Source organism: Ursus americanus, chromosome 24, assembly GCF_024610735.1.
Source record: "Ursus americanus isolate L20-20 chromosome 24, mUrsAme1.1.p, whole genome shotgun sequence".
NCBI classification, from domain to species: Eukaryota; Metazoa; Chordata; class Mammalia; order Carnivora; family Ursidae; genus Ursus; species Ursus americanus.
In genome coordinates, this window is record NC_142150.1 from 6,397,763 (window position 1) to 6,418,794 (window position 21,032).

Below are 21,032 nucleotides of genomic sequence, written 5' to 3' on the forward strand. Positions count from 1 at the left end.
TCTTGTGGCTGCGCCATTCAGGCTATGCGGCTCCCACGGCCACAGCAGGGGAAGAGAAAGCTGGAGGGAGCCTCACAGGCTCTTACCTGAGTCAGTGTGGCTGTAGGAGAACGAGGAGAGGATCTTGGGGTAGAGTGTCTCCAAAGACGGCCACTGTCCCTTCCTGCTCTTCTGGTACGGGCAGGCCACTCCACCCCTCGGCAGGCGGCGTCTATCTCCCTCCCCTTAATCCGGCTAGCCCTGAGCCCTGCCTTGTTCCAGAGATGTGGAGAAAGCAACCCTATGCCAATTCCAGACCCGCCCGCTCAGATCCAGAGTCCAACGGCCCAGAGACATTCCGCTGTCAGAAAGACCAAGCGGCTACTGCAGATGCTGTGTGGAAAGATGGAGATGCCCAGCCAGCTCCCAGCTGGGGTGGCAGACATGGGAGTGAAGACCCCCCACCTTGTACAACCCGCGCCTGCAATCACTGCATGGAGGTGGTCTGCCCAGCTGAGCCCAGTCCAGACTGGAGAATCATGAGAAATAAGACATGGGCTGGGGCTGGTTTATTATACATCAAGAGAGAGAGGGGGGTGTGCCCCTGAGGCAGAGGGAGGGGACATAGAGTATGTGTCCGAGTCCCCATGGAGAGAGGACCTGAGTAGAAGCTTGAAGAAGCTTCTCCCCAGAGTGAACCAGAGCACGCACAGCCCTGCGTTGGTGCCCATAAGACACAAAATTAGGGACAAATGATCTTCCATCCTCATGTACAGATGCAGCCTGGGGCTGGGCAGGGAGAGGTCCACAGAGATAATCCCCCATCTGGCACTTCAGGGCTCTGCAGCCTGGGAGGGGGCCGCAAGCTAGACATCTCTCCTGAGGCACACGGGCAGTGGCCTCAAGGCCAGAAGGCATCAAGAAGCTGTTAGTAGAAGTGCTCCAACTTGAAAGGATTACTGTGAGCTTGTGTGAGATATGCCTGGGGACTCCGTGAAATGACCAGGGAGGACCTGGGCAGAGGCCCCCCACTGTGGGCAGAAGGGGGCAGAGGCCATGAAAGCTGCTCTGTTCCTGTGACCGGGACCTCACGTGTGCCCACCTGTCTTGCGTGGTCCCAGGAAACACAGGTAACAGCAAGAAGGCCTGAAAGTGACAGCCAAGAAGATGTTGGTGTGTGTGTGAAACCCGTTCGCCGGCTCCCAGAATTAGGCAGGAGCAACTGTGGCAGAGAAGATACCCGAACACCTGCTTGTTAATATGATTCTGACCCTATTTTGACCTCCACAGACCATAGTCTTCTAAGGCTGGGGATTTTGCAAGGACACTAAAAGGGTTTTGCTGAGATGCCCAGAGTCTACATTCTCCGCATAGGACCCAATTTTCTAGCTCCTCCCAGGGACAATTCTGCCTCTGAACCTGGATTCGAGGCCTAGGAAGGAGATGCTCTCTAGATTCAAGAGGCCTCCAGAGGCAAACAGGGATTTGGACCAACAGTGAGCCAGGGACTCAGTCAAAGGGGGCTGTGTGCCTTCAGGGGGCCAGGAGAACCCCTGCTACGTGTGGGGAAAACGAGACTTTGTGGAAGCTTCCAGGGCCCAGGGCCATGATGGCCAGAGGAACCCCTGCTACAGCCCACAGAACTAGCAAAACGCCCCAAGATGTCAAGTCAGTTAAGGATGGAGATGCGGCTCCAGGCTCTGGGAAAGCATCTGCGACTGATTAGTGATGTCAACTCAAGGGCTGAGGACAATGGGAGCCTCATGTGTGACTCTGACCTCAGCTGAGGGACTGTGTCTCATTCCCTCTCAGTTCTAAAGCAGAGTGTGGGAGAAAGCTAGCAGCCGAGCAGTCAGGAGCCCCTATTCATGAGGCTGAAACCCTCGTTTAACAGGAGGAGCCCTTAGCAAGTGCTTTTTCTGGCTCTCCATTTAAAAGCCTTTGAGAAGCTCAGCTGGAAAGCCTCTTCTCTGACCCCTAAGCTGGACCCAGTAAGCTCAGAGAGGTCCTTTTTAGGGTCCTTTCTTAGGGGCTGCTCTAAAGCCCAGCCCTTCCTGGGCTCATCCGCACCTCCAACCATGACCTGCACCCTTCACGGTGCCGGCAGGCCCACCCCCACCTGCGCCCTGGCTCCAGCCTCATCTGCATTTAACATCCCTTGTTGGGCTGTGGCAGAGAATACTCAACAGACTCATATTAAAAATGCCCTTTAAAATTCAAAAGCTTTGAACTAAAGAAATATCTCGAGAAGTTTTCATGGAAAGTTCAGCTCCACGGGTTCAATTCACTTCACTTAGATGCACCTTTTCAAATAATAGGGAAAAAATGTAACAGGGTCGGGCCCAATCAATATGCTTGTTCAAACAGAATTGCAGGGACTGTGATGTGCACACATTTTGTACTCTGCCTTTGTACCCCGCCACTCGCTCTGAAGAAAGGTTTCTTTGCTCGGAGAGCAATGAAAGTGATAGCCTTTGGAGTGGAGGCAATGGCGTGTTTACCGGGCCGGGAGGGGCTGCCATTTTTTCACAGCCCCCCAGCCTTGTCTCTTTGTTCTTTTCATAACGGCACGAAACCCACATGGGCAAAGTCCCTCGCGCACCCCGGCGTCTGATGCTGAATCAGACGCAGGGGGCTCCCAGAATTTGCCTACCATGTCTCAGAAATGTGATTTGTGGATTAGACAAATAATTTGCTGCTTCTTTCCCACCCTTGGTGTGAACACAAAAGGACTTGCCATAGAGTACTGTAACCACTGGTGGAGGAAAATCCCAAGGCCCAAAATGAGCTCTGGTCTAGCTGAGCCAGGGTCCACATCCACCCCCATCCCTCCCATCCCCAAACTGACTTGGGGCAGACAGGGGCTCCCCTGGCCTTGGGCTGCAATCTATAATAGCCAGGAAAATTCTGGAGAACCCAGTGTAACGGAAGACCACAGTCAAGGGGGTAGAGGGAGGCAAACAGGCTAAGGGAAGTTTCTACTCTCACAGCCAGCCACGAAGGCAGGCAGAAAAGTGGATGATGGGGAGCAAACAAGTTTTTAGCGTCTACACCAGTCTGGGTACCGCTACTTCACGTGCGCTCAGAAACGCAGGCGCATCTCAGCTTTAGTCACTGAAACAACGCCCTGGACGTGTTGAGGACCTGGGCAGTCAGGCAGCTAAAGTGGGGATTATTCCCAACCCCCACTGCAGACTAGATGCTAAAGCATTCCCGTTGATTCTTGCTAAAATTAGACATCCTGGGCTCACTCGCTCCCCTCGGGAGGGGACGTCGCAAACAGATGCAGGAGCAGCCAGCTCACATTTGTCAACCACAATCCCATTGTTTAAAACTCTGCTCAGGAAAAAACAAATAAAAATCAATCAATCAATCTCTGCTCAGGCCCTGTGCCCCTGTTAAGAAGCAAAGCTGGAATCACTGGGCCACATGGGGTTTTCCAGAGTGGTCCCACCTGGAAGGTTGCCAGTCGGCACGTACTTTCACAGAGGACCCCATCTTACCTCAAGTAACGAATCCTCTTGAGAGGGTTGAAAAGGGGCTAGGCCCTGTTGCCTGCTTACACGTGATGTGGCTGGAGCAGGCCTTTTCCAAACCACACGTGCTCTTCATGGAGTCTGAGTGGAGGGCCTGTCATGCTCTCTGTAGACTGAAGTCTGGGTCACAGTTCTCACAGAAGAGGCTACCCCTTCTCCTGGCTGGAGCTGGAGAGAACAGAGAGCTGCCACGTTCCCTCCTACACAGGATTGTATGTGTGAAACAGAAACTGAGACCAACAGTGAGAAGAAAACCGCAGACATGTTTTCGCTGAAAAAATGTCTATGTCTACAGATGGCCACCCTGTGTGTAGGGGTGTAGGGGGTACTTTTTTTTTTTTTTAACTTTTGCACTCAGTTATTGAAGAATCTCCGCTCCCCCCTCCCCCGCCCAACCCCTTCCATCTGGTATGGCGATATCTCCAAGTAATGCTTAAAACCAGAGTTTTTTAATTTTAAAATTCAAAAAGAGATCAGTAGCTAAAAAGCAGCGGCATTCCCTGTTCAGAATGCCCTGAAATCTATTCTTCCCAGTTTAAATAGTTGGAAAGTCACTCTAAACCTTGGGTGCTCTTCTTGGCAATAGAAAAAAACGGCCGTAACAACAAACTTGGAACTACACACATCCCCAAGCTGAACTGGCCTCTTGGCTTGTTTTAAGGACTGAGCCACCCGCCCCCCTCTTGGCTTCTGTTTTAAGCCTACATCACAAGTCAGAATGAATTAAAAACAAATCTAGTTTGCAATGGTCCATCACTAACCCGCCTCACTGGAACGAGCCGGCGGCGTGTGGGCTGGAAAGGGTCCCCTGGCATCCCTCCTGCTATCTTGGATTGCGGTCTGCCTGCCAAACCAGCCCCACGCGGGAGTCCACAGCCTGGAGGCCCCTCGACTCGGGTGGGGTGGGGGGTCACTGTGAGCAGCTGCCGAAGCCCCGCCAAGGGCCCCAAAGCACAGGCCTTCTTCCCCCAGGGCCTCCAAAGTCAATCAAGTGTCAAGGAGCTGTCAGCAGGAGAAACTTTACATAGGTGAACACAAGCAAGATCGAGAGCTGACACTGGGGATTTTCCAAAGAAATGGAAAAAAACTAACACAGGCTACTCATGAGGATATAGCCAGCCAGAAGCAGGAAGCATATCAGGTTAATATTTTAATCTGTACATCACATTTTTCTTTCTTTTTTTTTTTTTTGCAAACCATTACACTTTTATTTAAATTAACTTTTTTTCTTGCAAAATATTCATTTTTCCAACAAAATCTTATAAAGGCAAAAATAAAATCTTATTTTGGCAAGTGTCATGAAGTTGATACTGGCAGCATATGGAGTTAGTTAAAAATAGACAGCAATTTCTAAATATAGTTAAGATTTTTTTTCCCGACCATAGTCAAAGACAAATTTTCATTTAAAGTGTGGCCCCACCCAATGGAGGTTTTCTTGTTTTTGTTTTTCCGTAAAACATCATTTTCTGTATGCAGAATATCACGAGCTCATGACTTAAATAAAGGGCCACGAACACTGCACCTGGCTTGGCAGTCCCCTCCTCACTTAAGACAGGAAGTCAAGTCCAAATCCTGCCACCATCCATCAGGGATGCTGGGGGCACACTGCCTGCCCTCTGGCCACCAGACCCATGTCCTGGGGAAGCTGACCTAGGTTCTCCAGGGCAGGCAGCGACGTCCTATCACAGCCTAGTGTGGAGTCAGGGCGTTTTAGGTAGACGCCACCCAGTGTGAAGTTTATTGCTTATGATACAATAAAAGGTGCTTCCTCTCACCTTTCCTGTATTTCAAAGTGTGTATATGTATGAATTTTTTTTTAAATTAAAGCAAACTGTTCTGTTTTTCCCAAGAAGAGCCCTTTGCTGAGAGAGCCTCATGACCAGGTTGGGAGCAAAACCTTTTGAACACACTACTGCCCCTAAACCTAACCCAAGGGCCAAGGCACAGACTTGGGTTCCACATGGCAGCTTGGTGGAGTTGCCCCCCCCCCCCAGCTCTGCTCACCTGGCCAGGCCAGGGGCCGCTGACCTCTGCAGCTAAGGGCCCCTCTTCCCCCAGAGAGCACGCCAACGAGCCCAACGCTGGGCTCCACCGGAAGCACATATCAAATCCAACCTTCACCTGAGTTCACTGGATGTCGGACTGGCCTCTGCCCGCCCTGTGCCTCTCCCCAACCCACACCCACCACCCACACAGTACCTGAATCTGAACGTGCAGCTCCAAAATCCTGCATCCTCACCTTCCAGCCACTCAGCCCTTGAGGTGAACACTATCAGATATACTCTGATTCTAAAATACAGCGTCAGTATTTTACAGTGTGTATCAAAAGTGCCTCTGTCACATGTAAAAAGGAGTCTGAACGAAAACAAGTCGGGGGTGGGGGTTGGTAGGACTGAGCCCTATGGTGAACTCCCCACAGTTGGTGCGCTGCTCCTTCCTCCAGCCAGAACCCCTGCTGAGCTGGAAGGGGTTTCCTCGGGGGAAGGAAGATCAATCTTCTCAGACGAAACTGGTTCCACGGGGCCCCTGGCTCCAGACTTCTCCTTTGCATGTTGGGTCACGGGTCAGTCACTGCCTGGGCTGGCAAAAAGCACAGGACACAGTGAGAGGCTGGCAGGATCCCAGCCCACATCGGGGGAGCGTCTGTATATGGGCACGTCTGTATATGCACACGATGGGGAATGGCAGGCTGACAAGACAGAGAGCAACTGAGCAGGGGGCTGGGGCAATGCGGCCGCTGCTGGGGGACCCTCAGCTTCTAGGACTCATGGGCACTTGGCCCCACCCTTTCTTCACCCCTACCACTTCCAGAAAGTTTTGCCAGACACATGCTGGCCCCTGGTTTGGGTCTCTGCTCTGACAGGGCAAAAGGCCTGAGCAAAGAGGACTCCGGGGCCAGTTCTGGCCCTGCCCTTCATTCACTCAGTGACTCTGAGTAACGCTCTCAGCCTCCATGAGTCCCATTTCTTTTCTTAACCTAAAAACAGAATGATCATACCCACCTCCTAATGAGGATTTACCCTAACAGGAGGGCAAGCGGGATTGTGGATGAGCTCCAAAAGAAAGCATTAAAGGCTGATCTCACAACTATGGGGGTGTCAAAAGCCGGGAGAAACAGGGCCTTTCCCTGCCTCTCCGTGGCCTGGAGCGGTGTCACCACACTCAGATCTCCAGGAGAAATTCACACACCCTACTGTGGCCCCCACAGGTCCCTGTGGCCTTTACAAAGGACGTGGCTGGAGCGTTTCCCTGTGGTTCTTCAGTCACGGGGTCTCTGATGCACGCTTTCCGAGAGCCTGGCCCAAGCAGGCCAACCTCTTCCTTCCACCCTCAGGCAGGCAGGGAACCAGGCTGGGGGACACCTGAGAATCACGAACCCCACCCCCAATGCACACACTCTCTGTGCCTCCCTTCTCCAACACCTAGAGCTCCTGAGGGTAGCCCCGAGGAGTCCACGGTAGTGACACAGAACAAAGGCTCTGAACTTGCACCGTAGGGGTTCAAACCCTGGCTCTGACACTTACAGCTTCAACGCCTTGGGCAAGCCCCTCAAGGTCTCTGAGCTTCATTTTCTCATCTATAAAATGGGGGTGAACATCTTCATAGGGTGGTTGTGTGGATCGAAGGAGATGCTTAGCACAATGCCTGGCACCCAGCAGGTATCGACAATGCTAACCACAAGTACATACAAAGGGAAGAGAGGGAAACCCTACAAAATGACGGCAAGATGGAATGTCAGGAAGAGCACTGCTGAGACTTCTGGTCTGACCCTCCCCTGTCCAGGTGAGGCAACTGCACTCAGGCCTCGAACTCACCACAAGGCTGCACCAGAAGCTGTGCCTCTTGGCTCCTGCTCCAGTGCTCCTTCCCTAATCCCTCCCTGCCTCTCTTCACTAAATGCTCTTAAGGGGAGGCCCCATAAAGGGTGGTACCAGAACATTCTGAATGCTGAGGGCCAACTTCACATTGCTCTGGGTGGCCTCCCCCCGAAGCTTCCCTTCCTCTCACCCTCCTAGGTGCTCAAGTGCCGGAAAGGGCAGTCCCACTCCTTGCTCCCACACCAATTCCACTTGGCCTGGAGTGACCCTCCATCTCCTCACTGGGCCTCAGCTTCCTGGATTTTTCTAGTCTTCCAGTTCGTCAAATTCTCGGACCAAAGCCCCGAGAGGCCAAGACTAACTCTTCCAACCCCAAGCTGGCAGCCTGGCCTGCACTGGTCCCTTGTAGCCCTGGGCTCCCTACAGAAAAGACAGCTGGGTAGAAGGGATACAGTTCTAGCTTCTATTTCAGGGAGGCAGGGGGCTTGGATTACCCAGCCTCTACTGCAGTGAAGCCATTGAGAACTGAGTTCCTAAAAGCCGTCCATCCCCCACCCGCCTACCAGGGACGGTCTCCCCAGCGGCCGCTTTGCCAGTGGAAGGAAGCGTCAGCAGGTGGCACTGCAATCATCTCAGCGGCGGAGGGAGAGGGGGGCATGCTCGGCACTAGGGGACGGGCAGGCCAGGCAGGGCTCTTACTTGGAAGGTGTTAGACAAAGGTGTAGTGGAGTCCGTTGCTTAAGGGGGGGTAAGGTGGCACCGTCCTGGAGGACAGGGGGGCTTTAGGCGGGAGGAGGGCCAGCTGCTGCGCTAGACGGGCACACAGGAATCAAGCGGGGCGTTAGGCTCCTCATTTGCTCCTGCAGCACTGATGCCCCACACTCGGCAGGGCTGGGGTGGCGTGGGCCGCACTGCCCACCACTAATGGCCTGGGCAGCATACCCACCGGTGGGGGCCCAGTTGGGACTGGCCTGCAGTTCCCAGCTATGCCTCTGAGCTAGAGAGAGGGAGCAAGAGTAAGGGAAAGCTGTGGCTTGCCTGCCAGCCGTGAAGAAGCTGAGGTCCACGTGGGTAGGGCAAGCACAGGCCAGACACGGAGGCACCTTGTGGTGGTGGCGGGGGGAGTATCCCTGCTGGACCCCTCAACACGGAAAGGAGTCAAATGACTGAGAGGGGCCACAAGGAGCCCCCAGGATCACTGGGAGGAGGGCCCGGGTGAGTCTCCTATGGTCTCCCCGGTTGCACCAACCACCGCTCAGCCCACTTTGCACGTCTTCAAGGGAGTGAGGAGAGCAGGAACGGCAGGGACTCTGTGCAGGGTCACAGCATTGGTGGGAGGGGGACAGAGAAGAGCCCTCCCCTTGTCCGAGGCCATTCCCCTGGCTTCTCGAAGTGATGTTCAAGCTCTGTTGCCCAGACCAGACTTCCAGGGCCAGTCCCCTCAGGGCCCAGCAGGCCCCACCCTTCGTCACTTGCAGACCCCTTGGCCAGGGTTGGAGGGCTGGGGGGACGGAAGTGGAACAGCACTTCAGACTCTATGATCACTCCCTCCCCGGAAGGCCTAGCGCACACCTGGCCACGGGCACTGCCCAGACACACAGTGGCCCCTGCATCTGGGGGACAAAGAGCACTGGGTCAACTGGGAGAGCACACACGGGGAACGGAGATGTGGGTGGAGGGAGGAGTCACGAGTCTGTTTCCTGGCTGAGAGAGAAAGCCTTGTACACACACATACACACATACACACATATACGCACGCATACCCCTTCCCATCCCATGGTGTCTTCCCCTCTGGCCAGCGAAGTCCCACTTCCCAAGTCCTGCTACTGGCACAGACCACTCTGATAAAGTGGATAGTGGCTTTGATTTGGGGGCCAAAGCAGGGGTCCCAGGGAGGGCTAGAGAGGTCCCCTTTGCCTCGCCCCAGCCAGAAATCCAAACACCAATGCTTTCCTGCTCCCTTTCTCATGAAGCCAGAAACCTTAGCCTTGGCCCCCTGTCTCAGGGGCCTGAAAAACCTGTTCTTAACCCACATTCTCAGAGAAACTCCCAGATTTAAGAATGAGCTGCAGACGCCCTCTCCGGACCTCCTGCCTCTGACACTCCCAAGCTTCAGTTCTCCCACCACCTGCCCTGCCCCGTCCCACCTCCCACGCCCTGGGGTGTTTGTGGGACAGGAGAACACACGCCGCCCGCAACTACCAAGCCTGACAGCTGGTTTTCTGCAGACTCCCTGACAGGCCGTGCTGGGCTCCGAGCCCAAGCAGTGAGTGGGAGCCAGACTTGGAGGCTGGCATCCATGGCCTCACCTGCCACCTGCTTGCTGCGCTGGGAGGCCTCAGAGGCCAGCGCGTAGGAGATGTTGATGATGCGCTCCTGCTCCTGCAGCTGCGAGTCCAGGTCGGCCGCGCTGCTCCGGTCCTGGCCTGGTGTCGGCTGCAGGTTGCACATGCTGCAGGAGGGCCAGAAAGCAGGCTATGGGCCCTCCCCACCCCGGGCACCTGCCCCAGAGAGGAGGGTCTCCCTGGACTAGAGGCTCTCACCCTTTGAAGGGGCATCAGATAAACACAGTGCACTTTCTCTCTAGACCAAGTGGTATGTGCTTCTCCCAAACACCCAGCCACAGCTCTGTTCCTCCTCTGGGGGATCACGGCCTTAAGAAGAGAGTTCCAGCTCTGCGTTCCTACCAAATCCTGAAATGAAAAGGCTAACCTAACTCTGAAAGAGAGGCCCTCAAATACCAGGTTTATGTTCCTGAAGCTTCAGGGGCTGAGGAGATAGCAAAGCCTCCTGTCTGGCCTCCAGGGAAGCGGGCAAGTCCTCTGGCACCTCAGAACACCGCAGAACAAGGCTGAGCCCCCGGCTCTGGTCTAGGGATCTGTGTGAGGGAACACAGGCCCTCACCCCAGAGGACCAGCTTGGGGCTGGTCTCCAGCTACGTCACCTCACCGTCACACTTGGCTCCACTCCCTACATCGACAAGACGCAGGTCTGGCGGCAAGGACCCGGGCGGCCCTCTATGGCGTACTCAGGACTTGCAGATGACCTAGCAAGCCTCCTCTCAGACCCATCCGTGCCATTCTGAGAGTCAGCCTACCCTTTGCAATAAAGAGGGCTTACCTGAGTCAGAGACCTGGCAAAACATGCACCCTAGCCAGCCTGGCCCAGGGCCCAGGCAGGACAGACAGTCCCGGGGTCAGCCTGGCAGGCTGTCAACAGGTGTCATAAGAGCTGACCTGGAGCGAGTGAGGATGGTGCGGATCTTCTCGGCTTTGCGATAGCGCGCCCGCAGCTCCTCCAGGCTGGGCGGCTCCTCAGGCTCCAGGTCCACGTAACGCTCAGGGATGGACACCTTCTCTGGTCTGGCCAGCTGAGGAAAGGACCGGGCGGCGGTGGCAGGGGGGGCTCAGATATTGGGTTTAGAACTTGCTCCTCGCCCTGTCCCCCAGCACACAGAGCCCACACAGTTAAGTAACTTGCTGAGATCAACGGCAGTCCACTGTGGAGTCGGGATCTGAACTGTGTTCTTTCCACCACACCGGACAAACTCCTTCAGGCCAATGGAAGGGAAGGGGAAAGGCTAGCCAGCGAGGCTGGAAGCCCTCAGGACCAAATGATTCTCCTTAATGCCGCCTTCGATGTGAGCTGAGCCCTGCCCACCTCCACAGCCACACTGACCCACCGTGCGGCCCCTGCCGCTGTCCTTCCCTCTGCATGGGATGCTCTTCCGTTCGCTCCACTCCTCCTCACCCTGTGGACCTCACTTCCAGAAGTCTTCCCTGACCCTCCTCACCCCGCCCCCAGCATCCTGTCCCGTTTTCTATTTGTCTCTCTGCTGTCTAGTGCAGGGACCTGACACTCAGTAGCCCTGCAGCAAATACTCCTTGGATGGGTAGGTAGAGGGACGGGTGGGTGGGTGGGTGGATGGATGAAAGGAAGTGATGATGCTTTCTGTTCCTACTGAAGTTCCTCTGCTCTAGACGGGCAGCAGCCACGCAGTATTCACTGGTCGCAAGAGGACAATGTCCCCAGCTCCCCCCCACCAGTCTCTGACGTGAGCCCAGCAGCAACCTCAGCCCGGTGATACCCTGCTTAGACTCAGAACGCTAAAGGCAACCTCGGCACGTCCCAGGGGGTTTCTTCCTTCTGGAACTACAAAAGCACGTTAAAATAAGGTTGGTTGCAGCTTCTAAAAACAAGCTAAATCCAATCCCAGGGCAGATCTGCACTTGAATTTAAACCCAGGCAGACCTTTCAATTCTGGTGAAAGATGGGAAGAAATAAGCTCTTCTCTGTTATTTCCAATGAGGGCAGATCCAGAGGAAGGAAGTAGATTACATTGTAGCAGGAGGGATTTAGGTTAGAGATAAGAAAGAACTTTTCCCCTGGCTGGCAGGCCAATTAGGACACCACGAAGCACCTCCATTGCCAAGGCAGCAGGGAGCAGCTTCTTGCGTGAATCTGAGAAAGCACAGACCCTTGGTTGTTGCCGAGGTGCCAAAGGGAAAAGGTCTGAGGGCAGGGGACTGGCTTCCTTAACCCCTAGAGCCCCAGCTGACCCCAGAACTCAGCAACACCACAGGTGTCAATTTGCTAAATCTATCCTTCAAGTGATAAGAACATTTCCTTTCGTGGAGTTTCAGGACATGCCAAGTACCCATACAAATACTTACGGGGTATCTGTGGGCCCCCGTGTACTTCATTCAATAGAGTTGTCACTTGGGAAGTATTTACAGTGCACCTACTACGTGCCAGGCCCTGTGCTAGGCACTAGGTGCACAGAGGTGAACCAAACAGCCATAGACACTGTTCTATGGAGCTTACAGATGACACAACATAGGCTACAGGACATGTCCCCATGTCTTGAAGACCCTGAATCTGTCACCCTCTAATTCCTTGTTCTTCCCTTGGGTAAGACACATTCATGAATGATAGAAGACCCAGGGGTTACTTGCTTTCCTGGGCTTGGCCAGTCATAATGCATCTGCGCCACCAGAGGGCACTAGAAGAACTCAGACCAGAACTATGCAGGTCTCCTAGGTTCAGCCAGGGCTGAAAAATTTCACCTGTGATTTTCGAACCTGCTCGCCTCCACCACCCCCCCCCCGCCACTGCCCTCCACCCCCGGAACCAAGTCTAATTGCCCAAGTTGGCCTGACTGGCCAGTTGCAAGGCCAACTCCTCGTTTTCCGGGGAGCGTTTCCCAATAACAACAGCTACCTCAGCACATGCCTACTATGTGCCAGGCCCTGTGCTCACGGTTTTCTGACCACTGCTAATCCTCCAGGCAATGTGCTGATTCACTTCATCCTGACCACAACCCACCCACTTTACTGTCGAGGAAACCGAGGCTCAGAGAAGTTAAATGACTTGCCCTCAATTATGGAGAGAGAGAAATGGATAGACCGGGATCTGCACCAAAATGCCTTGGCTCTGGGGTGCCTGGGTGGCTCAGTCAGTTGGTTAAGTGTCTGTCTTCGGGGGTGCCTGGGCGGCACAGCGGTTAATCGTCTGCCTTCGGCTCAGGGCGTGATCCCGGTGTTACGGGATCGAGTCCCACATCAGGCTCTTCTGCTATGAGCCTGCTTCTTCCTCTCCCACTCCCCCTGCTTGTGTTCCCTCTCTCGCTGGCTGTCTCTCTCTGTCAAATAAATAAATAAAATCTTAAAAAAAAAAAAAAAAGTGTCTGTCTTCGGCTCAGGTCATGATCCCAGTGTCCTGGGATCAAGTCCTGCATCCAGTTCCCTGCTCAGCAGGGAGTCTGCTTCGACCTCTACTCGTCCTCTCTCTCTCTCCCCTTCTCTGTCTCAGAAAAATAAATAAAAAATCTTTTTTAAAAAATGCCTTGGCTCCTTTTATTGCCTCGAGCTGCTATTCATCCATTCTCCTGGCCACACGGAAGCTGAGCCTTGTCCCCATTCAGGACAACACCCACCCCCCAGTGCCACTGGGAGGGTTGGTCAGGCCACAAGCTGAAGGCTGTTTCTCCTGGGGGGGACAGGAAGGAAGCCCCTGCCCTCACCTCTCTGCTGATGTCCAAGTCATAGTCTTGAGGCTCCAGGTCCAACTCAGTGACAGGCATGGCCTGCACTTTCAACCAGCCATTTTCCTCCTTGTCCTTTCTCTCCCCTTGCATGGCCCGTTCCAGCAACTGCAGGTCAAAGTCCTGCTCGCGCTTCCACTGGCAACAGAACAAGAAGGTTAAATGTAGTCACTTCCCGACTGCTGAAGGAGCCAGGCTTGTCCCCTTTCAGATGGGGCTTGCAGGCACTGTGATCCTTGGGAAGGGGGCCTGTGACCCGCTGGGGAAAAGCTGTGTGGCCATGAGGCCCTCAACCTCTTCTAAAACAAGGCAGCGGTTGGGGGACATGGACGGTCCCTGCGGGGTGCTGGAACCCCCGTGTAAAGCAGAATGAGGCCTCTGCCCCTTTTATAGGGCCTGATGCCAGGCTGCGGATTTCTCTCCCATCTGGGCCCCCAGAGGATTCACACATGCACCTCTAGGGCCCAGTTCTAAGACCCATGACTTTAGACTCACAACGGTCCCCAGAGATACAGGAAGTTTCTGGGTCCAAGAGGGTGACCCCGAAACAGAGCCTGGGACAGAGCTCCAGAGAAGCTGCCCCACAGCTTGTGGAAGGCTTTCTGGTCTAGGAGCCATACATTTCAGCTCAGAAATGATGGAAAAAACAAGCCCTTTGAGGCCCTGGTAAGCACGTACCAATAGTGAAGACTCTAACGGGTACTCCCTAGAGGATACATTTAGGGGTGGGGGATACTGCACCCACAGCAGGGTAGGGAAGGTCCAAGCAGGAAGAGTTTGGGCCTAGGGAGACAGCTAAACTGCTGCTTACCCAGGCGTCTATTTGGGGGCAGATACTTTAAGTTAGAAAAAAATGAAACTATATAAAATTGAAATGCTAAATCAAATGCAATATTTCCCAGGTTCTTCCTTAGTACCAGCTGTGTAATAAGCATGCACAGAGGGAAAAACTAAACTGGCCATTTCAAGATTCAAACGCAATCCTGCAACTCTATAGGGGCCTTTCAAGTCGTCTATGGCTTACGTCCTCACGGGCCTTCGACCCTGAGCACGTTGCAGAGGGAAGGCAACAGGCTCAAAGCCTCTCTTTTCTTGAGCAGAAACCAAACAGATGCTTCTCCATCCCAGCAGACCTCCTCCATCCCACCCCATACATCTCACAGAGCCCCAAGTGGTCATGATTATCTTTGATGCCCCCCCTCAAGACCCCCAAAGCCCCAAACCCATAGCTCTATCAACACATTTCACCCATTCATGCACAAGCTCTCAATACTGACTCCAAACCAATGTAATTGCTCTTAGGTGATGATTTCCAATTACAGTATGAAAGGATTAGGCATTTGAAGTTTTAAGGATGAAAAATTAATTTAATGATTCACAAAGAAAATGTACATTTTCTTACACGCTCACAAGTGCCCCAAATAGAGACAAGTCCTCGTTTAAACCCAGCCTGATTGTTTCCACAAACAGGAAAAGTTCGCTAGACTCTATGATGTATCCTGGGGAAGAACCACGCCAATCCATTGTCATTAAGCAACACGTTTATTGGCGTTGATGCAGAGACTTACACAAGTCTTTTTTAAGAGAAAAATTACAAGATACTCAAGTTACGATTTTTAGATCTTTCTACATTTGAGACATCAAGTTGTAAAAGGTCAGTGTTACCCCAAATGACATTTGCTTATAAAGTTTAAAAGTTATCGGCTTTGCAGCTTTTCAGGATATGAGTGTCCTGGGTCTTACCCCTTTGGTGTCTGTGCTAACAGCTGCAGAGAGGCCCTCGGAATACAGAACATAATATATCTTGGCATCCGTTCAAATTATTAAATACTAGAAACACAAAAAGTTTTCCATAAGAAACTGTGAGATAGGACTGGAGGAATTAAAACTGAACCCCTTTAGACTTGGTAGGATTTATTTAAACGTGCAATCTCTGAAGACTGTGTCTACCATCCAGGTGGAAGGCATGGACTTGGATCAACTCATAGTGCCCAGACCTCTGCCCTTGATCACGGTCCTCAGGCAGCAGGCTGGCTCAGCCTCGTGGGCGGCTTTTGGGTTAAGTGAATTATGAGTCAGTGGGCCTGCATCAAGGGGGCAGTAGAAAGGTGAGTCGCACATGGTAGTGCTAGCTAGGCTACGGAGACGACAGCTGCTATTACAAGCCTGGTAACAAAGAGCACAGGCCAGTTAGAGAACATTCAATGCAAATTAGAAGCTTCCGTAAACACAATCAGGCAGGATTAGAGAGGCAATGAGCGGTAACACTAAAAGCAAAAGAGCTTGTGCAATGAATTAGGGAAAGAGCAGTCGGGCTGGAGGGCTAGGGAAACACGTGATTTCAAACAACACGGAAAAGTGAAAATGGAATGTTTCCCGAAGGGGCAGAAGGGGACTGTGGGCAGGGTGCAGTGCCTGGAAGCACACCAGGGGGCAGCACAGATCCCCCGGCTCTCCGGAGGCGGGTGTTGCACCACAAGGCCTGCCAGCACCACAGGCTGGGGGAGACCACCAGCCCTCAGGGCTGTGCAGCCCGACCCTGTGCTCAGTTGCTCCACAGGGCATCGCTCAGAGGTCTGGGAGGCTGGCTGGCTTGCGCTCCTCCTCACCAAATCATATCACCATCTTCCTCCTCCATTCCTGAACTCCGCACTCCCAAGTCCTTGATTCAACTGAGATCCGAATCCTACAAAGTCCTCTCTCAAGTTCAGCTTGGAGAACAAACTTGGGACATTTTCTCTGGCTCCTAGGCTCCTGCCGTGACATCCTCACTCCTTCTCTGATTCCGGATCACCCTCTGGCCAGGTCACACATGTGGCCCGGGTTGTGGACACACAGCCTGTGGGGCGTTCTCTGAACCATCTCGGTCGAAGGCCTACTCTCTCCGGGTGTGATGCTCCTGTGTTTGGGGAACTCGGGGAAGCTCTGCTCCCCGTCCCAGCCCCACCTGCCTGGACCCTCCTAACATACTGAGCCGAGATCTCCGGGGAGAGGTTGGCTGAGGTAGCGGGATGAGGGCAGAGCCGTCCTCTCTCCTTGGCTCAGCGTCCTCTTGCGCTCCCGGACCAGGGCCTTCTGGTGCCGCTTCATGCGCTCCAGCTGCTCCTCCGCACTCATCCTGCCGCGCTGGCGGTCCCCTGAGTACAGGCGCTCCAAGGCACTCTGGGGTCTCTGAGAAGCAGGACGGTGAGAGACAGGACAGCTGGGCCAGGACTCAGAGCGCAGCCATCATCCCCGCGCTCTCTCTCTCTCTCTCTCTCTCTCTCTCTCTCTCTCTCACACACACACACACACACACACACTAGCTCCTCGAAGCACGCTCACAGGCTCTCTGGAGAGGACCCCATTCTGCAGATGCAGACACTGAGGCCCAGGCCTGTCCAACTGGACACACATGTAGCATGTGATGGGGCCAGAACTCAGGGTACAGACTTTCTGGGTACCCTCCTGTGAGCCTGAAAGGCTGGAGAGAAAGGTGAGGGGTGGTCCTTAAGAAAGGAAGAGAGCCAGATGATGCCCTTCTAGGTGGCCAGTGGGAAAGGTGTCACTGAGCACATGGTGACAGGGACCTTGAGCTCAGGAGGGGCTGAGGTCACCTGAGAGGCCATCCCTGGGGCTCACAGAATTGCCAGGCACCATCCACCTCAAAGCCCTTCCCTCTCAAGGCCACTCACAGGGAAGGTCACCTTGCTGCTTTCGGCATTTAGACCCCTCCGGAGTGTGACGTAGGGAGCAATGGTGGATGACTGCTGGAGCTTTGACGTGGACCCCGACAGACCTTAATGAGGAAAGAGAAGTGCAAGTATATTTGTGATGCGGTGGACAGGCCACCAGCCCCTCCCGAATCACCTCCCATTCCTGAGAGGGAACCAAGAGGACCTAGTCAACAACCCATTCTTCTTCCTCCCCAGAGGCCTAGAAGAGCAAGGCCCCAGGTACAGGATGACGGTCCAGCCCAGGGGTGCTCTTTGTCCCCAGTGGGGAACAGCATCCCTGGAGATCTGTAGACCACCCTAGTCTTCCTTCACATGCAGAAGACCTGGGCTGCCTGGCAGGTAGAAAGGATGAAGGGGAAGGACTGCCCTTCATCCTTTCTTCCTGTGCACTCCTCTGCATCCTGCATGAAGGACTCATGGAGTCTTTGAGTGATACAGGAGAGCAAAAACCCCTCTGGAAGGCCGGAGATGGCCAAACTGACAGCCGTCACCCAACACCCAGCCTGCAGGGTGCAGTGGCTCTGGAGCAGAACACCGGGATTGCACTCCGTCTCCATCCCTCGTTGGCTATTTGGCAAGTTAGTTAATTTCTCTGAGTCTTAGTTTTCTTATCTCTACAATGGGGATAATAATAGTACTTCCTTCATAGCATTATTATAAACATTAACCAGGTGAATATAAAGAGCCTGAAATAGTGCTGGGCTTTAAAGTAATTGCTATTATCATTATTTCCAGGGGCAGATGTAATAAAAGAAGAAGAGAATCAGGATGTGGGTCAGAGGAAGGAAGGACAGGCCCTCCCTGCAGCCCAGAGTCTCCTTGACAGCTGCTGCCCACACTGAGGCCCAAAGCTGCAGGCGGAAGGGTATAAGGTACCAGGTGAGTGACTAGGGAACAGTGGTATGGTAGGAGCAGGGGTTCCCAGAAAGCCTCCATGGACAGGTGTGCCTTACCTCTGCCTGGCAGTGTCTGGTACCTGCTGTCAGGGCCCACTAGGCCCAGGGAGGGCTGGGCCATGTCCCCACTGAAAGTCGCCAGCTCGGGCTCACTAACGTATGACCGGAGCTCCACCTGTGGGCAGAGTCTGAGGCTATCATACCTGCCCAGTGTCATGCCACCTTCCCTCCCCTCACACACAGTGGGGCAGCCCCAGGGGTCCTCCCTGCTCACCCTTGAGTCCCCATTCACACACTGCCCCTGCTCCCGGTCTCGCTTCCTCTCATCCGACTGCCGTTTCAGACCCCGCACTGAAGTGTGCCGGATGACAGTGGCCTCCTTCGGCAGGGGCGGCACGGCCGGAGGCTGGTCCTCTGGGCTGTAGAGCTCGGGGAGTGGGGGCCTGGGAGGTGCCTCGTCTTCCTGCTCAGAAAAAGAACCAGAATCAATGCCGGGGAGAGGGAGCTGGAGAGAGGATGCCTGGTGGCATCACTATAGTGGTGGCCCAAAAGACCAGAGCGGACCCCCACAGGCCCGCGGAGGAGGACCACTTCAGCCCAGGGATGCCAGCATTTCCCCCGGGTGAGCTGTGGAGAAGGGGGATGCCTGTGCTCTAATCCTGTTCTTCCCTTCAATTCACTCACTTTCCATTTTTCAAAGTGTTACCGATACAAAATCCAGAACTCCATTCTTCTGGGTCCATGGTCTTACTCCACTTCCTTGAGGCATACCAAGGGAGAGAGGGTATAGGCTGGTAACTCTGTGTTTATTTGCATGTCTATGACAGCACCCCACCATCACCACCGCCACCTAGAGAACAAACATCTACCCCACTCCAAAGCTCTCAGACCGAGCTGGCTCACTGTCCCCACATGGTCTCTGGATCCTTCAACAGGTCACAGTCTGAGCAAGGACAGTCTACATCGCCTGTCCGTGCCCTATCAGAAATGTGCGTGGTTACAAAATATTTCCTCCTTCCTGACTCAGGGACTGAATAAGCAGTCAGCAATGGGTGACTCACTGCCTTCCTGGCAGCCCACTCCCTGGGCAGTGATGAATATAACTATTTTCCTTGAAACTGACCCCTCACCCCCTAATAAATGCTCTCTGAGGGCTGTGGCTTCTGCAAAGACCAACAGCCTGGCCCCTGACTGCCATGAACACCCACTCTTGGAACCAGGGACCATCCTTCCTAACCGCCCCCCTCCTTAGTTTAATTTTGCTTTGTTTTTCAGGATTTTGGAGGTCAGGAAAGGGTGCTGAAGCTTGCTCTATGAAGGTTTATCAGCATTCTAGTAAAGTGACACAGTTTACTAACTGTGTGAAAGCTAAGCCTCCTGTCCCAGATACCCACATGTTCTCTGAGCATCAGCGGTTTCCAACTCTGACAATGTCTTGGAATCACCAATTTCTAAAAAGCTCCCCAGAAAGATAAACACAAAACATTGACACAAACACAAAACTGCCTTTGATTCAAGGGAATAGAACATCTGGAGATGGAGGGTAGGAGGAGACATTTTATTATATACTTTTTTGTATCTTTGAATTTTGTGCCCTTTGAGAATATTATCTAATAGAAAAGTTAGTGACATTAAATTCAAGAAAATAAGCCAAATGAAAACGAAAGAACGATAGCTATGTGCAACAATGTGGACTTGCAACAAGTCTTAACAATGTTGAAGACAAGGTGCAAGATACAAAAGAATATAGTACCGCGTATAGGCAAAACTCAAGTGTTTAGACATAAATGGCAAAATTTAAAAAAAAAAAAAAAGCAAGGAAATTATCCAAAAAGTCAAGACAGTGATAACGGTTACTTCCTTCTCGCAGAAAAGGACTCGATGGGCCCGAGATTCTAGTTGCTGACAATGTTCTATTTCTTGGTTGGGTGTTGGTATAAACAGGTGGTTTCTTTATTATTTGTTAAATTATATATTCATATTTTATGTCAATCTCAGGATATCACTGTTTCATAAATAGAAATATAAAACAAACAACAATAACAAATGGTAAACCTTGTGAAGGAAAGGAAAGAAGACCCCCCCTCCCCGGCCAGGAACTCTGACGCTCAGCCAACTTGAAAAGCCCTGCCTGTGGGCCACAGAGGACTCAGCTGTGAAGAGCCTTTGTGACCAACTATTCCAAGTTGCTTCTTGTGCACAAGGGGAAACTGAGGAAGCCCATGTGAGAGAACCCAGGTGAGAGAACAAGGACCCAGTGAGAGAACAAGAACTGGAATCCAGGCAGTCCAGCTCCCAGGCTACCACCTTTTCCCTCTGCTCCTCATCCTGGCTAACAGGATGAGGAGCTTAAGTCAGGAGCTTAAGTCAGGAGCTATCTGCCCAAGCCATTCCTGCTGTATTTTGCTATTTCCCACCTCCTATTTTGTTGCTGATACCCCACTGCCTCTTAGATATAAAATTAGAAAGGAGATCTCAACGTGAAGAAATTCGCAATGACTCAGTCCCAGCACCTGTCTTCCAGCTCTGGGCCCTGGGCGATGGCTGGAAGCAGGTGGACAGTGAGGGCCAAGGTATGGGAACTTGTGTGTTTTAGCCAGCACTGCACACCAACCTGGGCATACTCTGTGCCCAGGCAAAGCTCCTCTAAGCCTTTGTTGGCAAAACCTGAAGGTCCCCGCTCCAAGATCCCCTCTACTATGGCTTCCCTGTCACTTGGACGACATCCCTTATATTCTCCAGCCAAGGCTGGCCTGGCACTGGAGACGCGAGGCTTCACAGTACCTGACCACATCTTCTATTTTTTTAAAGTCTCCTATGCTCCCAGACTCTGTCAAAAGCTTGGCCCTTATCTCTGCCAGGCAAGCCAACGTGCTGGCTCAGGCAACCACACGGGCCACAAACCTGACCTGAGGAGCTGGGCTGAATGTCCAATTAGATGGCAGATGGCACAAAGAATAGGAGATGTGGACTGGATCCACTAACATGGCGACCTTCAGCAACTGTTAACACCTTTGGGCCTCAGTTCTCTTAGTGTGGGATGG

General features: G+C 53.0%; 1 protein-coding gene across 16 annotated transcripts in view; it reads right to left on the reverse strand.

The window, feature by feature from the left end:
• Positions 1 to 21,032, reverse strand: part of PLEKHA7 (pleckstrin homology domain containing A7) — a 232,005-nt gene that overhangs the window by 19,998 nt on the left and 190,975 nt on the right. For 11 of the 16 annotated variants that reach the window (XR_015721534.1, XR_015721535.1, XM_087855330.1 and 8 more), the window contains 8 exons: positions 18,263 to 18,451; positions 18,046 to 18,163; positions 17,051 to 17,154; positions 16,347 to 16,547; positions 13,356 to 13,514; positions 10,570 to 10,703; positions 9,643 to 9,785; positions 1 to 8,143 (listed from right to left, as the gene is read on the reverse strand). The exon at positions 1 to 8,143 is cut by the window's left edge. Coding sequence is in view for 14 of the 16 variants with exons in the window: in XM_087855330.1 (XP_087711456.1) it covers positions 8,043 to 8,143; positions 9,643 to 9,785; positions 10,570 to 10,703; positions 13,356 to 13,514; positions 16,347 to 16,547; positions 17,051 to 17,154; positions 18,046 to 18,163; positions 18,263 to 18,451 (1,149 nt within the window). In the remaining 2 variants the exon portion in view is untranslated. The remainder of the gene's footprint in view (positions 8,144 to 9,642; positions 9,786 to 10,569; positions 10,704 to 13,355; positions 13,515 to 16,346; positions 16,548 to 17,050; positions 17,155 to 18,045; positions 18,164 to 18,262; positions 18,452 to 21,032) is intronic. The other 5 variants (XM_045796578.2, XM_045796579.2, XM_045796580.2 and 2 more) reach the window with 5 other exon arrangements.